This window comes from Acipenser ruthenus, chromosome 19 (genome assembly GCF_902713425.1).
Source record: "Acipenser ruthenus chromosome 19, fAciRut3.2 maternal haplotype, whole genome shotgun sequence".
NCBI lineage: Eukaryota > Metazoa > Chordata > Actinopteri > Acipenseriformes > Acipenseridae > Acipenser > Acipenser ruthenus.
The window spans coordinates 19,866,744-19,889,349 of NC_081207.1; the positions used below are offsets into that span (position 1 = coordinate 19,866,744).

At 36.7% G+C, this 22,606-nt stretch overlaps 1 protein-coding gene across 3 annotated transcripts in view; it reads right to left on the reverse strand.

Annotated features, from left to right (window-relative positions):
- Positions 1-22,606, reverse strand: part of LOC117424834 (carbohydrate sulfotransferase 8-like) — a 170,795-nt gene that overhangs the window by 89,506 nt on the left and 58,683 nt on the right. For all 3 annotated transcript variants that reach the window (XM_058992577.1, XM_058992576.1, XM_058992578.1), the window contains exon 2: positions 15,145-15,369. In XM_058992577.1, coding sequence (XP_058848560.1) covers positions 15,145-15,253 — 109 coding nt within the window. In that variant the 5' untranslated portion in view covers positions 15,254-15,369. The remainder of the gene's footprint in view (positions 1-15,144; positions 15,370-22,606) is intronic.

Consider the following 22,606-nt stretch of genomic DNA (forward strand, 5'->3'; position numbering starts at 1 on the left):
CGTTTTCTATAGTAAACAACCCAGATCTAGAAGGTAACACCTTGCAGTTTCCCATATCATAACTTCAAACAGTCAATTGCAAATTCAATAGTTAGTTCCCCAGTGTCTCGCACGGTTGCTTGGGAAAGTCCCCATCACGCAGAGTACTTGGGGGTCTACAGGGGGCACTGCGATGACTCTTGTGCTCACATGGCCCAAGGAGGGAAATTCATCTCTGATTGGTTCACCTCAGCACGTCACAGCGACCTCTCTAGGCAGAGACGAGTCAGGCTGAACGGTGTCTCACTGGGTTCAGAAGCTTGTAATGTAAATACAAAATTACATCTACTACCAGTATCATGACTAAATAGTTCACCACAAAATGGCAGTCTGAAAATGTCTTCATTCTGTAAATACACAGATTCTCATATACCCACTAACTTCTGGTGAATAATGTTGTTTAATCACAACTGGATCATATGTAAAAATGTACAAGTGATGTCTGCATGTAAAGATGGACTTACATGCACATCTTTATACTGTATCCCAAGACACCTTATGTTAAAGAATGGCCAAGATTTTATCATAATGAAATTATCTACAGTCGATAACTCTAAATTGTGGCATACAGAACCCTCCACTATATCCCAGGAAAAATAAAAGGCAACTGTTTTAGAATTTTATAGATAATGTATGTGAATGTTTATATACGCTAAATAACTGTTTACACAAAAAGTTCACCCTTTTAAATGTAGATTTACAGCCTTGGTTAGGTTAGGATGGTTGATGATGAGTCAATTTTACTGGAGACTCAGAAATCAAATCTATTTCTAGCAGAGCCAACAACGAGTATATCATGGCTTCTTTTCAGCAAGCACGTATTGAATTGGTACTGTGGAGCGAGTACTGTGTCTTGTCAGTCTTTGTCCTGTAACATTTGTATATGTGGTGAAGAGACTTCATCATCTCTCAGTGGGTTTATGAGGTGCTAGACAGCGGGAACCTGTTGATTGTCAGTAATCCTGAGCTGGTATGTTGGTTACAGTGGTAAGGGGACAATCAAATAAAGCAAACATTTTGCTAATACCTTAATCCTAATACCTAGCCTTTGTTTAGAACATCAACCACTTATCTGCGGATACCCCTGTATTAAAAATAAGTGTTTGATGCAATCCAGGTGTATTCCCCTGGTACTGTAAAACACTCCCGGTGGTTTAAAGGTTGGTCAAATCGGCTCCTAAATCAAGCTGACAAGCTGCTTGTAAGATTTACCATCACTTATCTTGGGTTTTGCCATTCTTTACAATAGTTCTCTGTCTATTACCATGATTTATGGCAGTTGTCTAAATCATGCTTCTGTCTTGGTGCTTGTGATTTCAATGCTTGTGAAAGGTGAGGGGCAATGGCACTGGATACAGTCAGATACAGTGCTGACAGGCAGACGCCATTAGAACATCCCCTCACAGCTCTGCAAGAGAGAGCACACCTGAATCCTGACCCCTGCCATTCAGTCCAGCAAAGAGACTGACAATTGTGCCGAATTGTACTTGGGGGTATTTTGAGACCACAAAACAAATTTCTCTTGTGGCCACAAGGCCTTCAAAGGTGTGAATTAACACACACGCTGCGTCTCCTACACCCCAATAATCTACTATGCTTTTACCATTGCAGAAACATGTGTTAGAAATGTCATTAAACATAGTGCATATAAACCCTTCAGACAGGAAAAAACAAATACCTCTGGGAGATTAATTAAACATTGATGTTATTCTTCTATTACTTATTTTGGACTCCAACTCAACCAAGTAATTGTATTCTTTTTTTCAGTGATCTGAATTATGCCTGCCTGCCTGTGCATTAGACAGCAATATACAAAAATAATTGTATTTGCACACACGAAAGAGGAAACTCAAAGCAATAATTATATCTGTGAATCGTATTTTTAAGAACTAATGTAACTAATGTTACATCTTAATCCAATATAATTTTGGATAAAGATGTAACATTATGCCTTCATGGTGTGGATTTCAATTACTCCTTTCAGACTTTCTCTTTCCTCAGACTGACAGCTGCATCTGTTCATAGGGAGACAAGTTTTTAAATTTACTTCAAGATTTAATTATGTATGTGCTTATAAACAACTTTAATTTGTGCTTGACATGCAGTCATGCTGTACAGAGCTTATCATGGTAGTTGGCAGACATGTACATAAAAAGAATAATTTAAAAGGTAAGCTGCCTTCTAAGACTCTTATAAAATGTCTTTCCATGTTTTTAAATGTTTTACCATACCCCTCCAGACTTTACAATGCTTTACCATGTTTTCACTAGCTTTCATGCACTTTGCTAAGCTTTCTGATGCCCGGTGTCCTTACAGACACTCCCCCCCCCACCCCCCCTCGGTCCCTCCGCTATATCCCGTCACCTGGCATAAAATAAATTAACTTTTAGTTGTTCATGTTCTTAATTTGCATGAAAGTTTAAAACGCTAAAAAAACAAATGGTTTAAAAGTGTGCACTATTAAATGTATATTTACAGTCTTGGTTAGGTTAGGATGGTTGGTACAAGTCAGTTTTGCTGGAAACTGAAAAATCAAATCAATTCAAGCTGAGCCACGGAGTACTGTACATCATGGCTGCCTTTCAGCAAGCACGTATTGAATTGGTGCTGTGGAGAGAGTACTGTGTCTTGTCAATCTGTGTCCAGCAGCAGGTGTATGTGGTTAAGAGACTTTCTCATCTCTCAGTGGGTTTTTCTGACTTTGTTCCCCTTTCCCAAGATATGAAATCAATGTTAGAGTATTACTATAGTTGACATGATGAAGTGGCACAGAGAAGCAAACCCGCTCGTAGATACCTGTGTATTTCTAAGTGGAACTTTAAATGGGAGTTTTTGTGTACAAAAACAAAGCTTCCCATGGAGTATAATCTGAGGGTAATGTCATAGCAGACTGAATGATTTGCAACCATGAAATAAAAAGCAAAATGTGAAAAAAGATCTGCATCATTGATATGTCCGCAGGTTAAAACAATGCGATAGTGAATGGTTAATTTTTACTGGACATGGAATAGAACTTTATTGAAAGAATCAAATAATACAAAAGTATACCAGCTGTAAAGACACTATCTGAATGCAGGTGGTCTGTATCATTAATGTGGCCACAGTTTAAAATGCCACTGAAACAGTTCATCTTTACTGGACAACACAGGTAGTCAAACTACGAAAATCAAACATAACAGGTGTGTACCAAACAGTAAGACAATAACTCAAAATATACTGTCCCTATGCAACAGAAATTTAGTCACATGACCTCAATCTGGCAGCCCTCTTGGGTCACAGTTCAGTAAAGGGTGCTGTTAGATTTTGCTTAAATGGTTTATGAGATATTACCATTAGCTGGTACGATGACAAATATGCTCGTTTGTATACATTTAAGATTTAATTTTTTACATGTTTAATATCCAATTATGAGTGCTTTCTATCATTCTTAGCATTTTTTTTTTTTACCATGCTTACTAACTAATGTATTTTTCTAAAGCTGACTTTCTGTAGAGAGATGGTTTGAAAATGGCCACAAGGTTTGCAGCTGCAATTGCTGTCCCCTCCGTGGCAACTGTGAGTTAGTAAATTGAAAATCTCAGTTAGAGGGGACAGAAATTGCAGCTACACACCCTTTATGTTGTTATTTCAATATACAAATGCTCTTTAAGGTACAGTCTTTTTGTATAGTTTTTCAATAATAGAAAACCAGAGAATCACAAAAATGCAGCCTAGCTGTTTTTAAAATTCAGCTGAATGTGTAGCAAAGTTAAATGGCTAAGATTATCCGTCAATCATACAACATCATTAATTCCAGATCACTGCTATGTATGCTTCTGCCAGAATGCTGATTGATATAATATTGATCGAGTTTACATATGGGTGTCAGCATTTTTTTATGAATTTAGAGAAACGCCAACGTTTTTGCATATGTAATAGAAATAATATGCTTAGGTAGCAACTGCATATGGAACATATTGCTTTTATATACTTTATTGCTTATTAAAAAAAAAAAAAAAAAAAAAAAAAAAACCTTTTAGGTCATTGCTATGTAAAAGTGCTCTATGAAAGTTAAAATATCCAGGGCAAATAATAATTCCACCAGTACATTTCTCTATGGATATTCCTCATTATATTGTGTCTTGCTGGTTACAGATATCTTATTAGATTAAATACATCTGCCAACTCAGATCCATTGTACATGCCTACAGACACATGTACAATGATTATATTCTCTCTCCCTGTTTATTTTCTGTCCATTTGCTGTGGGAATATGGGGAGGGTGACGTTCACAGCAGTGATATTAAGACTGCTGCTGGTGCTAATAATAATAAAAGGATTTTAAAACCTTCAATCCCTTTTAAAAAAGAGGTTGATAATTGAGCTTCCATTTTAATCTGTTTTTGATTTCACTGCCACCTCCTTTATCCGTGTCACAGCTTTGTCACAATCACACCCTTTACTGACAGAGTCCCGGTAAATGTACAAGCCTCTACTGAAAACTATGGGGTGCCATGTGTAAAAAAATCTTTTTTTCCAGATTTAACTTATATCTTGTATTTTTTCCTCAGATTTATAAATGTTGTGAAAGTAAATAAATATTTTTTAAATGTGATATATATATATATATATATATATATATATATATATATATATATATATATATATATATATATATACTGAACACTGGGCTCCCTTCATGCAAATATGTCAGATATTGGGATGCATCTGCTATGGGCTTCTTTTTTTTACCCAGCTTCTCCCAGGAGTAGGTCATAGAGGTAGGGTTCTAGCAGAGTCAACAGAAGAAGTAGATCTGATCCCAGTGGACCGCCACATGAAATCTGTTCCAGCACTGTTTCTATATTAGTCTGACACAAACAGAGGTGTATAAATATCAGTAATTTACAAAGCATGATCTGTTCTGAAAACTAAGTAAGGAATCATTCTATAGTAAGTCTAACCTGGGAATTATTTTTACTGTATGTAAAATATCTTTAAAAAAAGAAGGAATTATTTTTTTATACATATAATGAAATCTAAATCCATTGTATAGCTTTCTTTGTATTGCACTGCTGATGCAATGTAATGCCAATAGTTTAATAGTACCCCTCATTTTATTGATCAATTCCGCATAAGCTTTCTGGGCTCCACAGCTCAATAATGATGATCCTCAAGCACTGCCCCTCTACGCCTCTATACTATAGGTAGGCATGAATATTCAGATCGCTGGCACGACCACTTAGGAGTGCAACAGATTGATCATTATTTGCAGCACTAAAATGCAAAGAAACTGCCAAACATGCAAAACAAACAGCAGACTTGCTATTAACATTTCTAAAATTCATATACAAAAGAACTATAAGGGTCTGCAACACAAATAGAATGTTTGTGTTCCCGCTGTGCCACGGTAAAAAGGGCACTTTTACACCGTCCTGTTAAAATCTTTGTTGAAAAGTTTTACAAACATCAGCATCAAATAGTTTTCTCTGAGATCTTATTAACATCAGTGATAAGACATACATTCTGACAGCTAACATGCATAACTTTATCATGCATTTATTGCTGAACACAAAGCTTTGCTCTTATCACGGATTGGTTTGACGACTCATTCAATGGCTAGGGTACTTTGTATGGCGGCAGGCTTGGTTCAATACAGTTTTTTGCTGTTGTCAATTACAAGGGATTTCAATTTATTAAAGGAATCCACAGTCAATCGCGCTTGGCAGAAAACCTTTAAGATAGACTTGAGTTAGATAAAATAACACAACATTATTAAAACTCTGTAAAGGATGGTTGCCAGATTCATTTCAGACTGTACTAAAAGATTACAGGAGGTAACCTATTAACTGGGAGAACTGAGAAAGGAAAGCGGCAGAAATAATTAATATAAACATATATTTCTAATAGCATGGTTTCATGCAAGTGATGTTATGGCACACAAAACTGATACTGGAGATGGAAGGGGTAGAAACAAAGGTGTCCAATTTGGAATTCTAATTTACATAAAAGGTAATAAAAAGACATTTGAATTAATTCATTCGATTTTTATTTTCTAACCTTTTTTATTCTTTCAGTAAGTATTCTTTCAGTAGAAATAAATACAAATTAGTACATTATAGCAGTCTGACATAGTTATCTTTCCTGTTGTACTAGAACGGTCCGCAGGTTCAAGTAGAGTTATGCTTCTAGACCTGTTTACTGTTCTGCATTTTTCATTAAGGGGCAGTCACATAATTTAGGCACACTTATTAAGCTTGTGTAATTAAATTATGAAGAAACCTTAAAAGTAAATACATTCACTTGGAAGGTGCAGTAGCTTTTAAACATTTTAGCTGTACTTTCGATATTTAGTAGGTTTTTATTATATCTTTTTATAGTTTTTTTTTTTCTCAAACGCCAATACAGGGAAATTGAACTCCTTGCCAACGTTGCCTCTTGTAAGAAAATGGTGGACATCACGTTCCATTCTCTATTAGACAATTAAGTTAGAATTAACTTTATTTGCATTCAATTTCTACATCAATGTGTGTGGTGACGTGATCCACTGGACCTACAGCATATAAGCTGTGTAAGAGTTGTGTGAAACTCTTGAAAAGCAAAAGTATCTATTTGACAAGGGGAAGGATGGTGGGTGACAAACATGTCTATCAAGGTCTCACAGGCTTGCCTTCTACGTTTGCTGAAAACCGGACGCGTGCGACATATTGTTGCAAGCAACAGACACCTAGTTCCACTCGAAAAGTACAACGGGAGCTATGCATTACGGCATTATGGGTCACTCACATTCTTTTGGCCTGTCAGTAGTGTGCATGATGTATATCATAATTACACTTCAGGAGAGTAGAGGGGGGAGGAAGAGAAAAAAAATGTACATGAGGGTGATCAATTTGGAAAGCCAAAGCAAGAGCATGTCTGATTTTGCAGGGAGATTCATTTTGATTTCCATCTTGCTCCTGTCACTGTAGCTACATGAACAACAGTGGGTAGCATTATCTGGAGACCCGAGCAGACCTGTTTCCCTGCCTGCTTTGACAGCTTATCAGGGCAAGAGATGTATGCTTTCAAAATAAATATGTGTGTCTGCTTTAGCTGCAGTTTAACCATGAATATCTTTCTTGCAAATACTATTTATAATCTATCACACTTTCAGACTGAAATGAATAAATCAAACAAACAATGGTGGAATTGGTTGCCACCGTTTAAGCTAAAAAATAATAAATAAATCTGTTTTTATTGGGCCCTATGCTGTGACCCAGCATACGAAATGCCACAAATTCAGGAAAAACATTTTTTCAGTTTCAGCTGTCTGCCAGAGAGAAAAAAAAAATCTAATAAAGACACATTTCCTGTGAGTTTACTTGAAAGATTGCCTACATTCAAGGTTTCTAAGTACAGTCCTTTCTCATTTTACCACCACCTTCCTTATTGAGATATTGAATTCTAAACTCGGTAATCTAAAACCATTTCATACACATACATTTCATTTCATTACATCTGCTCATACAGTAAAAGTGGTTTAATAATAAATTGTGTCTTGTAAAGCATCGTACATAAACTATAGTACTGTACCTACAGGGTTACAGAACCCACTGCAGGTTTACAAGAAACACATTAACTCTGCTGTGAGTGTCACAGTGTATCTTGATCCCACTGTGATACTTATACAAGAAGACTTTTTTTCTCCTAGCGATCGCTCCCGAATTAAAGTTGAGAATTTATTTTCAAATAATTTCTTACTCATGATGTGTAAGAAATTATGGCTTGATTCATGCCAAAGCTGCCCGATTCCAGCCTTGCTGAAGCACCCCCAGATCATCACCGATCCTCCACCACATTTCACACTGGGTGCGAGACACTGTGGCTTGTAGGCCTCTCCAGGTCTCCATCTAACCATTAGACAATCAGGTGTTGGGCAAAGCTGAAAATTGGACTCATCTGGGGGTGCTTCAGCAAGGCTGGAATCGGGCAGATTTGTCTTTGTGAAGGACGCATGAATCAAGCCAAGTACAAGGTTGTCCTGGAAGAAAACTTGCTTCCTTCTGCTCTGACAATGTTCCCCAACTCTGAGGATTGGTTTTTCCAGCAGGACAATGCTCCATGCCACACAGCCAGGTCAATCAAGGTGTGGATGGAGGACCACCAGATCAAGACCCTGTCATGGCCAGCCCAATCTCCAGACCTGAACCCCTTTGAAAACCTCTGGAATGTGATCAAGAGGAAGATGGATGGTCAGAAGCCATCAAACAAAGCCGAGCTGCTTGAATTTTTGCGCCAGGAGTGGCATAAAGTCACCCAACATCAATGTGAAAGACTGGTGGAGAGCATGCCAAGACGCATGAAAGCTGTGCTTGAAAATCAGGGTTATTCCACCAAATATTGATTTCTGAACTCTTCCTAAGTTAAAACATTAGTATTGTGTTGTTTAAAAATGAATATGAACTTATTTTCTTTGCATTATTCAAGGTCTGACAACACTGCATCTTTTTTGTTATTTTGACCAGTTGTCATTTTCTGCAAATAAATGCTCTAAATGACAATATTTTTATTTGGAATTTGGGAGAAATGTTGTCAGTAGTTTATAGAATAAAACAAAAATGTTCATTTTACCCAAACACATACCTACAGTATAAATAGTAAAACCAGAGAAACTGATAATCTTGCAGTGGTCTCTTAATTTTTTCCAGAGCTGTGTATATATATATATATATATATATATATATATATATATATATATATATATATATATATATATATATATATATATCTGCAATATGGACAACACAAGATACAGCAAAGATAAAGTTACAGTAGCGGGTTCCTGTAAAAAACTGCAGGGAGTTCTGTAACACTAGACAAAAGTTGGTGGGTTGCCTGGTAGCTCAATATACATTTCATTACATATATTTATAGATTATAAAGGTCTATTTAAACTGAAGCCGTATTTTCTGTTCCTGCACATACTGGCTCCCAGTGCAGAAACAGTAACTGGGCACCAAAACCTCAGTCTCCCCACATTGTTTGTTGCTTCCATCACAGCAACATATTTAAAAAAAATGATTGTTAATGGAGCCAGTGGGTTTCATTCAGCAACTGACAGCTTGTTATCACTTTGAATGACAGAAGGGCTTAAATCGTATTTTCAAAAGCGGCTCAAAATTGAGATGCCCGTCTTCCCATGGCTTATTCCTGTGTGTCTTGGTGCTGTTTGCCCATATAGTTCATCTCTCAAACACCTGACACAAACCACACATTTCAATATCTATGCAAAATAGTTTTACAAACGTAGGTTAAATAAGTACTATTTAAAATAAGTTTAAAAATCACATTTCTAAATAAGGCAAAATAATACATTACCTAGGAAAACTGTGATTAGGGTTACCATATGACTCTATGTACACTAGGCCAGTTGAGACAGTACAAGCATTTCAGCTCACATCCCAATGCATTCTGGTAAGTGTAGTCCTGCTGAGAAAGGTACCCAAGACAGATAAAACATACCAGAATGCATTACGATGGAAGTTGAAATACCTGGACTGTCTCCACTGTCCTAGTGTACATGCAGTCATATGGTAACCCGAACTGATATTTCAGAACCATAACAAGTTACTCTTTAAGACACGTAACTACTTTGTGTTGCCTCTGGTATTTACTGTCATAAAACAAAATCCTTTTCTTTTTAAAAAGGAATTCTAAACATTTACCAAAAAACACAGGTGCTTTATGCATCATGGGATACAGACGCACACAATTTGACTGACTTTCCAAGGTTGGTCTGCAATACTGCATAAACTGCATGCAATACAGAAAAATAAGGTCCATTCTAATTTGTTTCAGTGTCAACATCACATGGAAGCTCATTTTAAAACAGTACAGCTGGTGTTTGACAAGCATTTTCATGTTGCTGGTCATTAGAAGGCCCGGCTAAGCAATCCCCAGTTGATTAATTGATTATCCCATGGCGAAGGCTCCATTTCCAAGACAGCTGCCAGAGCACGACAGATCGGGGAATGACGACACTGACAACCAGAAACTAGTCATAATGAATAAACGGCAGATTCCCTAGGCCTAAAATCTACAGAGTTTAATCAATGTCTCAAAGACAGGGCTAAGGATCTAGTGTCGGGTTCCGTCTCCATCGTTTATTTTTACATTATTAACCAGATCGATAGCCATGCCTCCTTTGTTTTCAATGGAAGTGAAACTTTAACATTTGCCAGGCAAGGGCTGTTTTGGAATTTAGAATTTAGCTAGATACTAGCAGTCAGCATTGGATGTGTAATAGGGTTTAGTCTCATCACTGGCCCTTTAATGAAGCTTCTCCTAGGTATATATTAAAGGGTTGAGTGTTTTCCTCCAAAGTGTAAATTTACTCTGTGACAAGACGGTTGATGGTAGGTAAAACAAGGTTACTGGATGGTCAAGCCCTTTTTATTGACTTTTTTTTTGCTTTCTAATGCAAAATAAACAAGCAGGTTGCACTCTCCAGGCTTTTAAAGGGGAGACACATCTGATAAAGATACAGAATCAGACAAGCTATTTAGCTGTGGGGTCTCTGTCTTATTTTACTTTAAACAGGCCAGTTTGGTAGCACTTGTCTCAGCACTGAAATAGCTTACTTCACAATCTGTTCCAACAGTCTTCTCCTCGGAGTCTCATTACAGTAGGTAACCTCCACATCAGCGTGAGTTGGAGAGATCACGTTCTGCAATTCCACATTCCTGACCAGGGCTGACAGTCCCCAATGAAATTGATTTGATCTCAACCTCTTGCTAATGGAAATAAACAAGACTGATTTCAGATCGCTCTCAGTCCCAGAGGCAGATGGAAATGTGGCTTTAGTGGCAAGCTGGTTTAAAATGAGGGGAAGCTTGCACACTACAGATAACAGGTTGGCTTTCTGACAAAGTAGTGTGCACAGAGGTCTAACTACAAAAGACAATAGAATAATGCACAGTCACATAATTAGCACAAAACATAGACTGCAGCTTTAAAATGTCAGGCTTAAACTGTAATGATCTTCAGTACCGACAGATAAAATGGTTCATATTAACAATAAGTACAGTCAGATTTAGCTTGTTGAATAAAACAGCAAGCACAGATAGGAACCTTCAAATAGATTTGCAAAAGCCGGATCTATACGGTGTTCAAAAAAACACTCCAGTTTTAATTTCTGTACTTCCTTTTTACACAGTTGAGTTTGTTCCTTGATTCTGGTATCAATATGACAGCTTTCAAAGCCACTGTCACCGGAGACAATGATGTCTGATTTTCCTTTTAAAAGGCTTTTCTCAGTGTTGAAAATTGAAATTGTATTCATATTTGCTGCAAGGAGATTAACCTATCCTGCATTATTCTTTCAAATGGTTTGTTGTGTTGGGATTAACTCAACCATATGGAAATGGATACAAAAAAGAAGAAAGCAATTGCTTGCTTTATTTAACTTTACAGACATCTCTTTGTAGAAGTTTGCATTGGTAAACAGCCGAGTAAGAAAGAAAGTAACAAGACACGAGGAAAGCTAGCTCAGTTTCAGGACTTGGTTAATGCAATACTGTGTGTTGTGCATTAATATACTATATATATATATATATATATATATATATATATATATATATATACAGTATATTAATTAATTTATTTATTTATTAATACATGTGTTACCTGCCATTACAGCGCTACACAATTTTAAAAATATTCAAAATTATATTGTGTTTAGTTTAGTGGACATTTTCATGCTATTCCATTTTGTAGCAATGGGAATAGCAAGGGTCTCAAATGTGCAGTTTTGAAGGAAACATGTTCAAGTAAACAGATTATTATTATCAAACAAGATATAAGGTCCCACACTAGGTTCATGTAATCACTGTTTGCAAGCTTTCAAGCAGTATTGCACTTCCTTGGCAATTTCACCCCAGAGAGTGAAAGTGGTCCCTTCAACACCTTGTTTCCTGTCAATTGACAACCAGCAGACTCAAAAATGAAACAGTAAGACTTTCTGAGAAGAAGGCAAGCAAAGTGTGAACTTTCTTTATCTTACTGTCGCACCAGATATACATGTTTTAAAATCCAAATACATTTTGTATAACACTCTTTTAAAACCACACGTTTTAGACCTATGCAGCAAGTGGAATGACAAGTAATATGTATGGAATTATTCTGGTAGCTACTCCCACTTCAGCAGTCCCAGTTGTCTAACATTAGGTTAAGTTATGCCTACTGCTTCGTTAATTGTACAGCTATGGCCAAACGTTTTGCACCACCCCATAGAATTAACACATTTTACTACATCATGTTGAATGAAACCAGCTGAATAATGTTACGTTAACATATTGAATTACATACCACATCATAGTTTTCTATATAGGAAAAACTGAAAAAAGTTGGAAAAGTTGACGTTATTGAAATACTGTACTACTATTATGGCTTCAAATTAGAGGTATCATTTTGTAGTTTCTTTGATTGCATGATGTTAAATATCTAAATGAAGTTCATATACAGTATATATATATATATATATATATATATATATATATATATATATATATATATATATATATTATGTCCCAATGCTAAAATTTTAGGCGATGCAAAACTTTTGGCCATAGCTGTAGACTTTTCTTGCATAGTTTAGAGTAGCGTGCACAGCGAAGCGGGCAGTACCACGAGTGTATGGGGGAAACACCTTGCAGAGGGCATGTACCCTAGGGTGGCATGATTGCCCAACACATAAATGTAATCAAGGTTTGTGTGCTTACAGAAGCCAAAAAGATTGTTTCATTTGAAAGATCAGAAGGAAATTGCACCTAATGTTGTGGAAAATCACTTTGATATTGCTTTCTCAGAGCAGCATTACAATTAGGTCACCAAGTGAGGTGCAGAAAAGAATAAATGAATGGTAACAAATCAACACAAACAGCTAGTTTCAGAAGTGCTTTATTGAAGGCAAATAATGCAAGCTTTACTTAGGAGGGTAGCGTCTCTGTCATGCGCCGACAAGAAATCGCCAGAGTGACGATCATAAGGGTCAGGACACTTCTCTTTGTGTTAAACAGGATGGGATTTAATGCTAGTCCATTAATGAACCTCTCCCAAATGTCAAAAAGCAAAGAGATTTTTAGGCGTCAGGTGTAATTCTTATGGAAAGAAAAGTTTTTCTCTTTTATTAGCCTCTTGATGTAAACTTCAGATTTTCTTGCATAGACTTGTTTTAACCTTTTAGGTCTGGAACTTTGAAAACATATCTTCAACCTTTTTGAATCCTTATTGGATACTGCAACGTGATATACCATGTGCAGTTCTCACTTCAACTGAGTCCCCCTTTCATGAACAAAAAACAAAGCATTCCTGTGCCAATACAAAGTGTATTCAGTCACTGTGACGGTTTTTGGTTTATATAGATACATTGGCTTGTGACAATCATTGATAAGACAATACTACCAGCAGGGTAAATTGTGATGAAGTCACAAGCAATCTAACCTGACAGAATTTGCTTGTGGTTTGATACAAAAATGATAAATCAAATAGTGCCAGAGATATATGACTTGTTATGGTGGTTTAGTCTTGCTGTATAGTTACTTAGTGTTGAAGGATTATATCTGTCCCTTACTGGTTGATTTGATCATACCTGGACAAGTCACAACATTTTATAGCATTGGAGAGTCACGCTGGATTGCATCCTCCACCTATCCTTGGTTATCCTTGGGATTTGCCCATAACAATAAGTGGTTAATGTTATACAGGTGGATTCCCTGGAATTGGAAAATGCTCTAACAAAATCCAGCTGTGGCTTATCCCTGCAGGGTAAAGGTCAATCAAATCAACCTTTTTTCTTTTCATGAGCTATTTGATCAGCAGCAATTTCATTTTAATTTACTGCCTTCATACAATGGCACAGTCCCCCTGAGGTTAGGTATATATAGCAACATAGCAGCAATGTTTGAGAACGAGGGCACAGTTTCATAGGTCATTCAGTGTCAAGCAGTAGGATGGCACTGTTTCATAGGTCATTCAGTGTCAAGCAATAGTAGGGTCAGGATGGGTCAACTAAAATGAACCACTGCTTCTTTGAAGGCTTCTGCAGTCAGACTACCTCAGAACCTTATCTTCACAGCTCTTAGAAGCTAAGCTAGGTTTGGACTGGTCAGTACTTGGATGGGGGCCCTCCACCTCATGGATACATTCAAATTAGCCCAAACCTGAAAAATTTCCAAGCAACAATCCATTCCTCTCCTTGTTCCTCGGGTGACTACTAGGAATCTTTTCTCAATGTGTCAAAAAACTCAAAGATAACCCTCACGTTATACCTAATCAAACTCAGTGATAGCCGATATGTTTTCCCATGAGCAAGATATTTCTGTTGCTTTATTAATGGAAATACAAGACTAGACAAACAGACCCCAGCTCAGACAACAGCCAATAACCTGGACATTACTGTTCAAACAGATTAGATTCAACTGGAAATCTTTCAGGGATTATATTGAAAGATGTATATAAAAACATTTAAACGAACCAAAAAAATTAATAAATAAAATATTTTGATATCTTTGTTAGACCAATATGTTCATTACACAAGCTTTCAAGATCCAAGAATCAAACAAGTGTTAAAAGGAGTGACAATATCTATTTTCATCCCCCTTTTTATTACTAGCGATATAAATCACTGGTCTTCCTTCTAAATATATTTTGCACTGTCCTTACTTTTTCAGAATACATGCATGTCTCCTGGTACCTAATCACTTAAATGGTTCCATTTTAGCTTGGCCATTTGAGTGAATCTGGAAACAATAGCAATATTAAATCTATTGTGTTGTTTTTGAAAAACTAAATGCATAACTGCCAATTGCAGCTACACCAGTGCAGTGACACTGAGTTACAACACAGTAAATGAACAGCAGTAACTTTTACTTATATAGCCCTGCCTTTGAAGTACCTGCATATTCCAAACTGAAGCATCAATTACAAACCAAGAACAAAATGTTCTTCGACATAAGCAAGGGGAGACCAGTGGTAATGTTGCTAGTGAGAATCTGAGATAAGGAAACTAACCAATTGCTTAATTCTGCAGTCCTGCCCCAGCAGCTACTGTACCTAAAAGATGACCACCACAAGGAGAGGTCTACTAACCTGGTATCTGCTGCTGCACTATTTCAGCGAGGTCTTGCAGGTGAATGAAGAGGACGAGCCCGGTGGCTCCGAAGAGCAGGGTGAAGGAGAACATGCAGGTCAGCTTCATGATGACACACCACGTCTTCCCAGCTTCCAGCAAACCAACAAAGAGCTTTCAGCTGGAGTCCATGACTGTCAGTGTGCTTCAAATACTCATCAGCCGTGCTGTCATGGTCCTGCCACCTAGGTAAGGTTAAAAGCAATTGTATTACAACTCTCAGGCCTTGCATCGCTCGAGGGCCTGACACAGCAAGAAATACACTCTCAACTTGATAAGAGGTAGCCACCGAACACATCTAAACATGCACTACAATATAAAATATCATGCCAGTGCAACATCCCAAATAGCAGTTTTTTTTGACCAATACAAAATTTGTACTATTTTACTAAACTAAAAGGATAATAAAAAATGTGAGTGTTACTAAACCAGAAATAAATCATTTGATTTTATATATCTTGGATATTTTGAGAACATGTTTATAATTTTACACCTACAATGTTGAACATTGAACTTTTCGCATTGTAATTTTGTAAACTTTTGGTAAAATAAATTAAAAGTTGAATTATTGTTAATCTTAAAGCTCTATTAAACTTTAAACTGAAATCTCTCCATTGACAGACATTATAGACCTATTTGGGTTCATTACTGTTAAAACAAAAAACAGTCTGATTTCTGGTAATTTCCTCTGCATTGGGTTTTCTTGAAAAATCAATTACTATTGATCATTTTATGATGTTGCACCGAATTTACCTTGCGAAATGATTCAATCAACTTGCAGCCAGATTGGAAATTAAGCTTTCATAAATCATTCTATTTCAACCTGTAAATAAACTAATAATAACTTTTAAGTGCAGTCAAAAAAAATCTATGGCAAATCTATTTGATTCAGCTTAGCCTTCAGAATGAATGGCAGTCCATAAAAAAAAGAATCAACTGCAAGTAGCAAATTATAGCCGTTATAATCATCAACATTTTTAAAGTATAATTTTATTTATCAACCTGCATAACTGTATGCATCCGACGATTCTTGGCAATCTCTCGTAACAATTTTGATTAATTCACTACTGTATTCAATTTCTATAAATTTGATTAATTCACTACTGTATTCAATTTCTATAAATTTGATTAATTCACTACTGTATTCAATTTCTATTCCATTCACAACTGTCTTCTTCTAGATCCGCTTTGATTTTCTTCCTTAGCCTGGTTGATAATGTTATAGTTTTGGCCAACCACAAGATAATACACACCATTAAAGATGCAGAATTCACTTAAAGCATTGGATGCCAGTTAACTTCAAATATTTATCAAGCTTGCTGCTCTTGTGTGTATTGAGGCCCACTGAAAAGCATCTTTCTAGCGCGGGAAACACCTGTCCATGTGACACAGAAACACATTAGTGCTTGCAATGATCACACTTGTTTATACATAATTGTAAGACCCAAGATTATATACAGTAGATGCATATTATAATACAGTAATACTGTAGGAGGCTCTGTGGTCCAGTGGTTAAAGAAAAGGGCTTGTAACCAGGAGGTCCCTGGTTCAAATCCCATCTCAGCCACTGACTTGTGTGACCCTAAGCAAGTCACTTAACCTCCCTGTGCTCCGTCTTTCGGGTGAGACGTAGTTGTAAGTGACTCTGCAGTTGATGCATAGTTCACACACCCTAGTCTCTGTAAGTCGCCTTGGATAAAGGCGTCTGCTAAATAAACTAATAATACAAATACATTGTGATGAGTCAAAGGGGTTTCGGTCTGTAATTCAGCCTCCCGACAGTAGAAGGCATCAAACTAACTCAGGACTTCCCTTACCAAGGTCTCGTGACCATGACGAAAGTCATCTTTATGAGGGGCGGCACCTTGGTGAGGGGCGGAAGTACGAGTATGTAAATTCCAGCCACTGGAGTCAAGTGAGTTATAAGGACACTTGTCAGTTGGGGATTGGTGTTCCACTGACTACAGGGGCGGGGCGTTGCATACAAAAGGGAACGTACTACTGTGTTCGGGGTTGGTCCTGGAAAGCATAGGCGGGGTGAATAGGCGGAGGGAGAGATGAAGAATTTGGCTGGTTTGTTTTCATTTTGTCGGCACGAGGGCGGAACACCCACTAACCTTTTCTTTTCTGTTTTATCCCCTTTTTATGTCCGGGGATATCGTGAAGAGGACTGAGAATGTTTCCGAACCCTTCTTTTTACCATTATTCCAGCACCCCCTCCCTCATGCCATTCTTTTTTTGTTTTGTTTTATTTTTATCGTGTAACGCATAATATTAATAAAAACTTTTATTTTGTTACACGCAAATTACTGTCTGGACATTCCATTGTTACTCACACACCTCACATACATATATTCTATATTGTCATATATTGCCATAATGTCATATTTTTAACAACAAATAACAAAATACAGTAAAACCTCAGTATAAAGAACACATCACAATTAAAGACACTTTTTTACAGTCCTGATTTGCTCCTGTTGACAGCAATGTAAAGTCACCTTCAGTATTAAGGTCACCATTCCAGGCATATCAAGCTGCTGTTAAATGACCTCTCTAATGGTACCAAGATTCTGAAAACTAGTTTTAACCCTGAAAACTGATGCAATTAATTTGCCTATCTGATTAAAAAAAAAAGGATTACAAAACTAGAAAGTAAATTAGAACAGTTTTTATATAAGAAAAAATAAATGAGACAGACACAGGTGGGGAATTAACCAACACTATTTGCAATACACCAAAAGTTAATGTGCATTGTATAAATGTGCACTGTATTTTTTTTTATTAATATTACTACTGTAAAGGAGGGTTTAATAAATCTTTGTGAAAACACCAGCAGGATTATTATAAAGTTGAAGACCTGCAGTATTGAGAGCGATATGGCGCATTCAAACAGACCCGTGTTGTTTACTGTTCAGTATTCCGATATCAGAAATTGCAGCACTTAGATCTGCAAAGCACTTTCATTTGAAAAAAGGAGTGTCAGGAGCTGAAGAACACCCACTTGCTGTTGTTTTCACTTGGCAATTCCGCATTATCATTACAGTCTCTTAGGCATCAGATGTTTGAAGTATACCACATATTGAGGCTGTTTATTTCCTTCTTCAGGATGCAATTTATTCCTGCTTCTTTTGTTCACCTAGAGCACTCAATTTCTTTCCGTCAGCAGCCAGTTAAACAAGCGCTGTCCTGTGACACTGTGGCTGCAATAAGATCAGCTGGTTTGATATTGCCATTCTCAAGAAAGATATTTTCAAGTCGTAGCTGAGGGCTTGTTACTGACATTGCTGACCCTTTGGCAGTAAATCAAGCATCAAAAAAGTGTTGGCTGCAATCTTCTCTGGGTGGGTTTGATTGCTTATGTGATTTATTTTCTTTATTTTCTGAAAAAATATGCCTGTTTAATGAAGGCACGCAGGGCTTATAATGTACCTTAAATACAGTAGGTTTGAAATATCTCCCTTCAATTTTATAGCAGTTCTACAAGGCTGTTTCCCTTGTGTGCTCACAAATTGTGGATATTTGTTTTCTGTGTTTTTCATGCCCTTCACAATCATGAAGGTGGAAACACATTTTCATATCAATTTAACAAGCTTATATAGAAAACTTCAAAACACCCTTACAAGAAAAGGTATACAAACAGAGAAAAGTCTTGTCAATGTCTTTTAATATAAATACACAACAGACATTGACAAAGAGTATCTTATCATATGATTGAGTGCTCAATCTGTTTACTCATACTCATGCCAGTACTAGAAGACATGTGACTATTTGGCTGAAAATGTGCTTAAGACATCTTAAATAAAATGAACAAGTATTGTTTTAAAATGTATAGTTCCAAATAGGTATTTTCCCCAGTTTTCTCCTCAATTTGAAATGGCAAATTCCATCTCACCACAGTAACCTAAGAACAACAAAAAAGTTGTCTCTCTAGAATAGCTGCATACATGGGCGTTCAGTTAATTGCCTTCAAAGTATATAGTCAAGAAGTGGGTGGTTTTGTTTATTGTGCTGTGCTGATTCATCAGAATCACATGTTCTTCTAGGTGTTGTTAATTTCTTGCAGGCAGTTAAAACATTTAATCACATATCCATCTGGCATAGTGCTCACCGTGGGCCTGTTCTGACTTACAACATGCCCTTGACCAAGCATGGTACTTGGAAGTTATTTTGAGGGTACTGCATGAATATTAGAGTACTGTAGTTATTCCACAAATCAGAGTGGCCGGTTATCAATTAAATAAACTGCAAGTAAGTACATAGGCATAAGTACATTTTGTTTATCGCGTCTAACAAGCAAGACAGTGTAAAAATAAAATAACCAGCTTCATTTGTACAACTGAAGCTCATAATAAGATTTTTTTTTTTTTTTTTTTTTTTACAGTACAGTATAATTCCAAGTCATTCTGTAATTGCAGTTGAATGAATGCAAGGTAGATTTCAAAATAAAATCCAGTAAATAAAAGTTATTAATTCTACAGGGGTCAATATGAACAAGTCATTCAACAAACACTAGCTGTATAAAACAGAATTAAATAATGCTCTGAACTAGCTAGACCCCATTGAGAATACTTTGTTCTGGTCACAGAATAAAAGTACAATATTGCACTTGAGAAGTTCCAGGACAGGGCAACTAGGCTAATTCCAGGACTTAATAGTATTAGCTATGTGGACAGGTCAAATTAAATCTTCGTGGAGACCAGTTCTGATAACAATATGATATACAGCACAGCAATGTATGCAGGTTAAATGGCATATTTCATTAGCACATTAGGTAGGCATGCAGCCTTGAGCATTTACACATTCACTAATCAGCCCATATAAAAGGTTAAATGCACATTGCTCAGTGCAACACATGCTATTATCCTGTGTTTATATAGTGTATAGTGCATGGTGTATGTGTAACAGGCACACCGCTAGCAAGCCACCATGTATAAGGCCCAAGCTCATCAGAATGCGTGATTATAGAGCTTTTTACTTTGGTGTTGTACTGAGTTCTACTGTGATTAAAAAAGGCATTTTGGAGCAGTAAGATCTTGATTTTGAAAAAAATATAGTTTTTGAATGAAATATCATTTAGCGATATGGTTCTTCCTGTGTCAGACTGTCTGAATAGGGAGTCTTTATGCTTTAATTGTTTTATTAAACTGAGTCACTTTTTCTTGTTCCTTGTTACAGCACTTCATTTTGTCTATTGTATTCTTAGTGGGGGTTTGGGATTTACTCAATTAAAGCTTAATGGCACAAGCTGGTTTTAAATTAATTAAAATCTGCATTAAGCAATCTTCAATAAAATCATAATACAAAAACGTTTATTAAACACAGTTAAATCCATGTTTTAAATGACAGTCTTTGTCACGAAAAACTATTAAGGTACTCCATTACTGCAATTTTAAATACGGTAATATGGGACTCAAAACAATGTGATTCATTGATTAAACAACTGTTCACATAAAGGACTTAAAGAAAATGTCAGAAAAAATGTCACATATCAAAATCTAACATGAAATACTGTACTACTATTATGGCTTCTGGTAGACTTTTGCAATATCATTTTGTAGTGTATGTTCATATATATATATTTTATTTTTTTATTGTCTCAATCCTAAAATTCTAGGTGAAGCAAAACTTTTGGCCATAAATGTACAATAAATAAACTATATGTAAGATTAATAGTAATCTGAAACACTGCTAGAGTGTTATGCATTCCTACATGCATGTGTCCAGCCCCTATATATTTATTTATTATTATTTGTATTTTTGTTTGCGGCGCAGTTAAAAGCGCCGCGTATTTGTTATTGTTTTTATATTTAAAAACCCTGTGAGGATGCGTGGATGATCAGCTACTGATTATTTAACTCGCTGACAGTCACGCATCCTTACTAAACTCGTGCAGACTGTGGCTGAGGGGTAATAAGATAATTAACAGCTAGTTAACCCCTCGGCCAGAGTATAAGAACCGGCAGCTGTCCGTGATGCGGGGGTGAGTGTACAGAGGAGAGTACGGGGAGCAGAGAGAGCGAGGCGAAGAAGAGAAACAACTGCTAAGTATCTGCTTATTTGTTTATTTTTATTTGTTTGGCCAACGTGCCCTTTTGTTTTGTTTTGTTGTGTTTTGTTTGTTTAAATATTTTGGTTTATTGATTTAATAAAATCAGCTGAACACCGTTGCGTTCAATTTCACGCGCCCATCCACTGTTTTGATTCAGTTACTTCCTGGTCTGTGACGTCACCACACCTCACCACTGCAAACCATCCTGCCACAATGCAGTACAGTTGTTTTGCTGTTTCTATTGACTGCAGAAAGCATATCTTCTGAACACCTGCAGCTTTGTTTGACACGTCCACATTACATACATTGTAAAGGAAATGCAATGGCAGAATAACACCTGCTGTAAGCCTCTTGTGGTTTAACAATGGAAGAGGCTGACTGCTACGTTGCTGTGGTTGAACGCTGAGGGCTCTAAGGAAATAGCAGATAAAGATAACACAGTAATAGCAGTCACTCTGAAGTCAATGTGGCCTGCAGGGCTTTGATGACAACAGGCTGAATAATGATGAAGACGAGACTGTACACCCCAAATAACCTAGAAGCCATACAGGCTGAAGGACAATGTATTAAGAAGGTAGTGTCCTTTTGTTTTTAAAGGTTGTGTTTTTTGGTTGGATCTCTGCAAATGAAACCTTGGTCTCAGTATGTAATATTTCAGTTCACTTTGAAAATAAATAAACCCTGCTTGTATGTTTTCTGTTTTTCTTCCTAAGCTATAACAAAATTTGATTATTCTTTTTTTTTTTTTAACCTGCATCACTGGTGACAGTAGCACATCTATTTACCATGTATTTATCAGAAACCAATTAATTATATTTTAGTGCAAAACATGGTTCTGAAGTAAGAGCACTGTGATATCATATTTAACTGAAAACAGCCCCTTCAAACTTATGTTGATCGTATCACTTTTCTAACATTTGAGGAGCAAAGCTGAAATGCTACAGTACACTACATAATGAAAAGGTCTCTGATCCAAGTCAAAATCAATTGCAATGCAGCAGGGTCTTTTTTGTTCTTTCAGTGTTCAATTCAACCCCTAGACAATGAAATAATCGCAGCACAGAATATAATAATACTAATGGCCACGTTTGGTAAGGATGCGTGACTGTCATCTAGTTAAATAATCAGTAGCTGATCAGCCACACATCCTCATGGGTTTTTAAATATAAATATAAAAAACAATAACAAAAGACGCAGCGCTTTTATCCGCGCCGCAAACAAATACAAATAATAATAAATAGGGGCGGGACACTCCGCTACAGGCATATATACTGCAGAACCAGTTATAATGCAGTATGGCCGTGACTTCCATTTGCCCCATAATGCACTTTCATTCTCACTAGAAGGCGGAACACAAACACAAGGTCTCG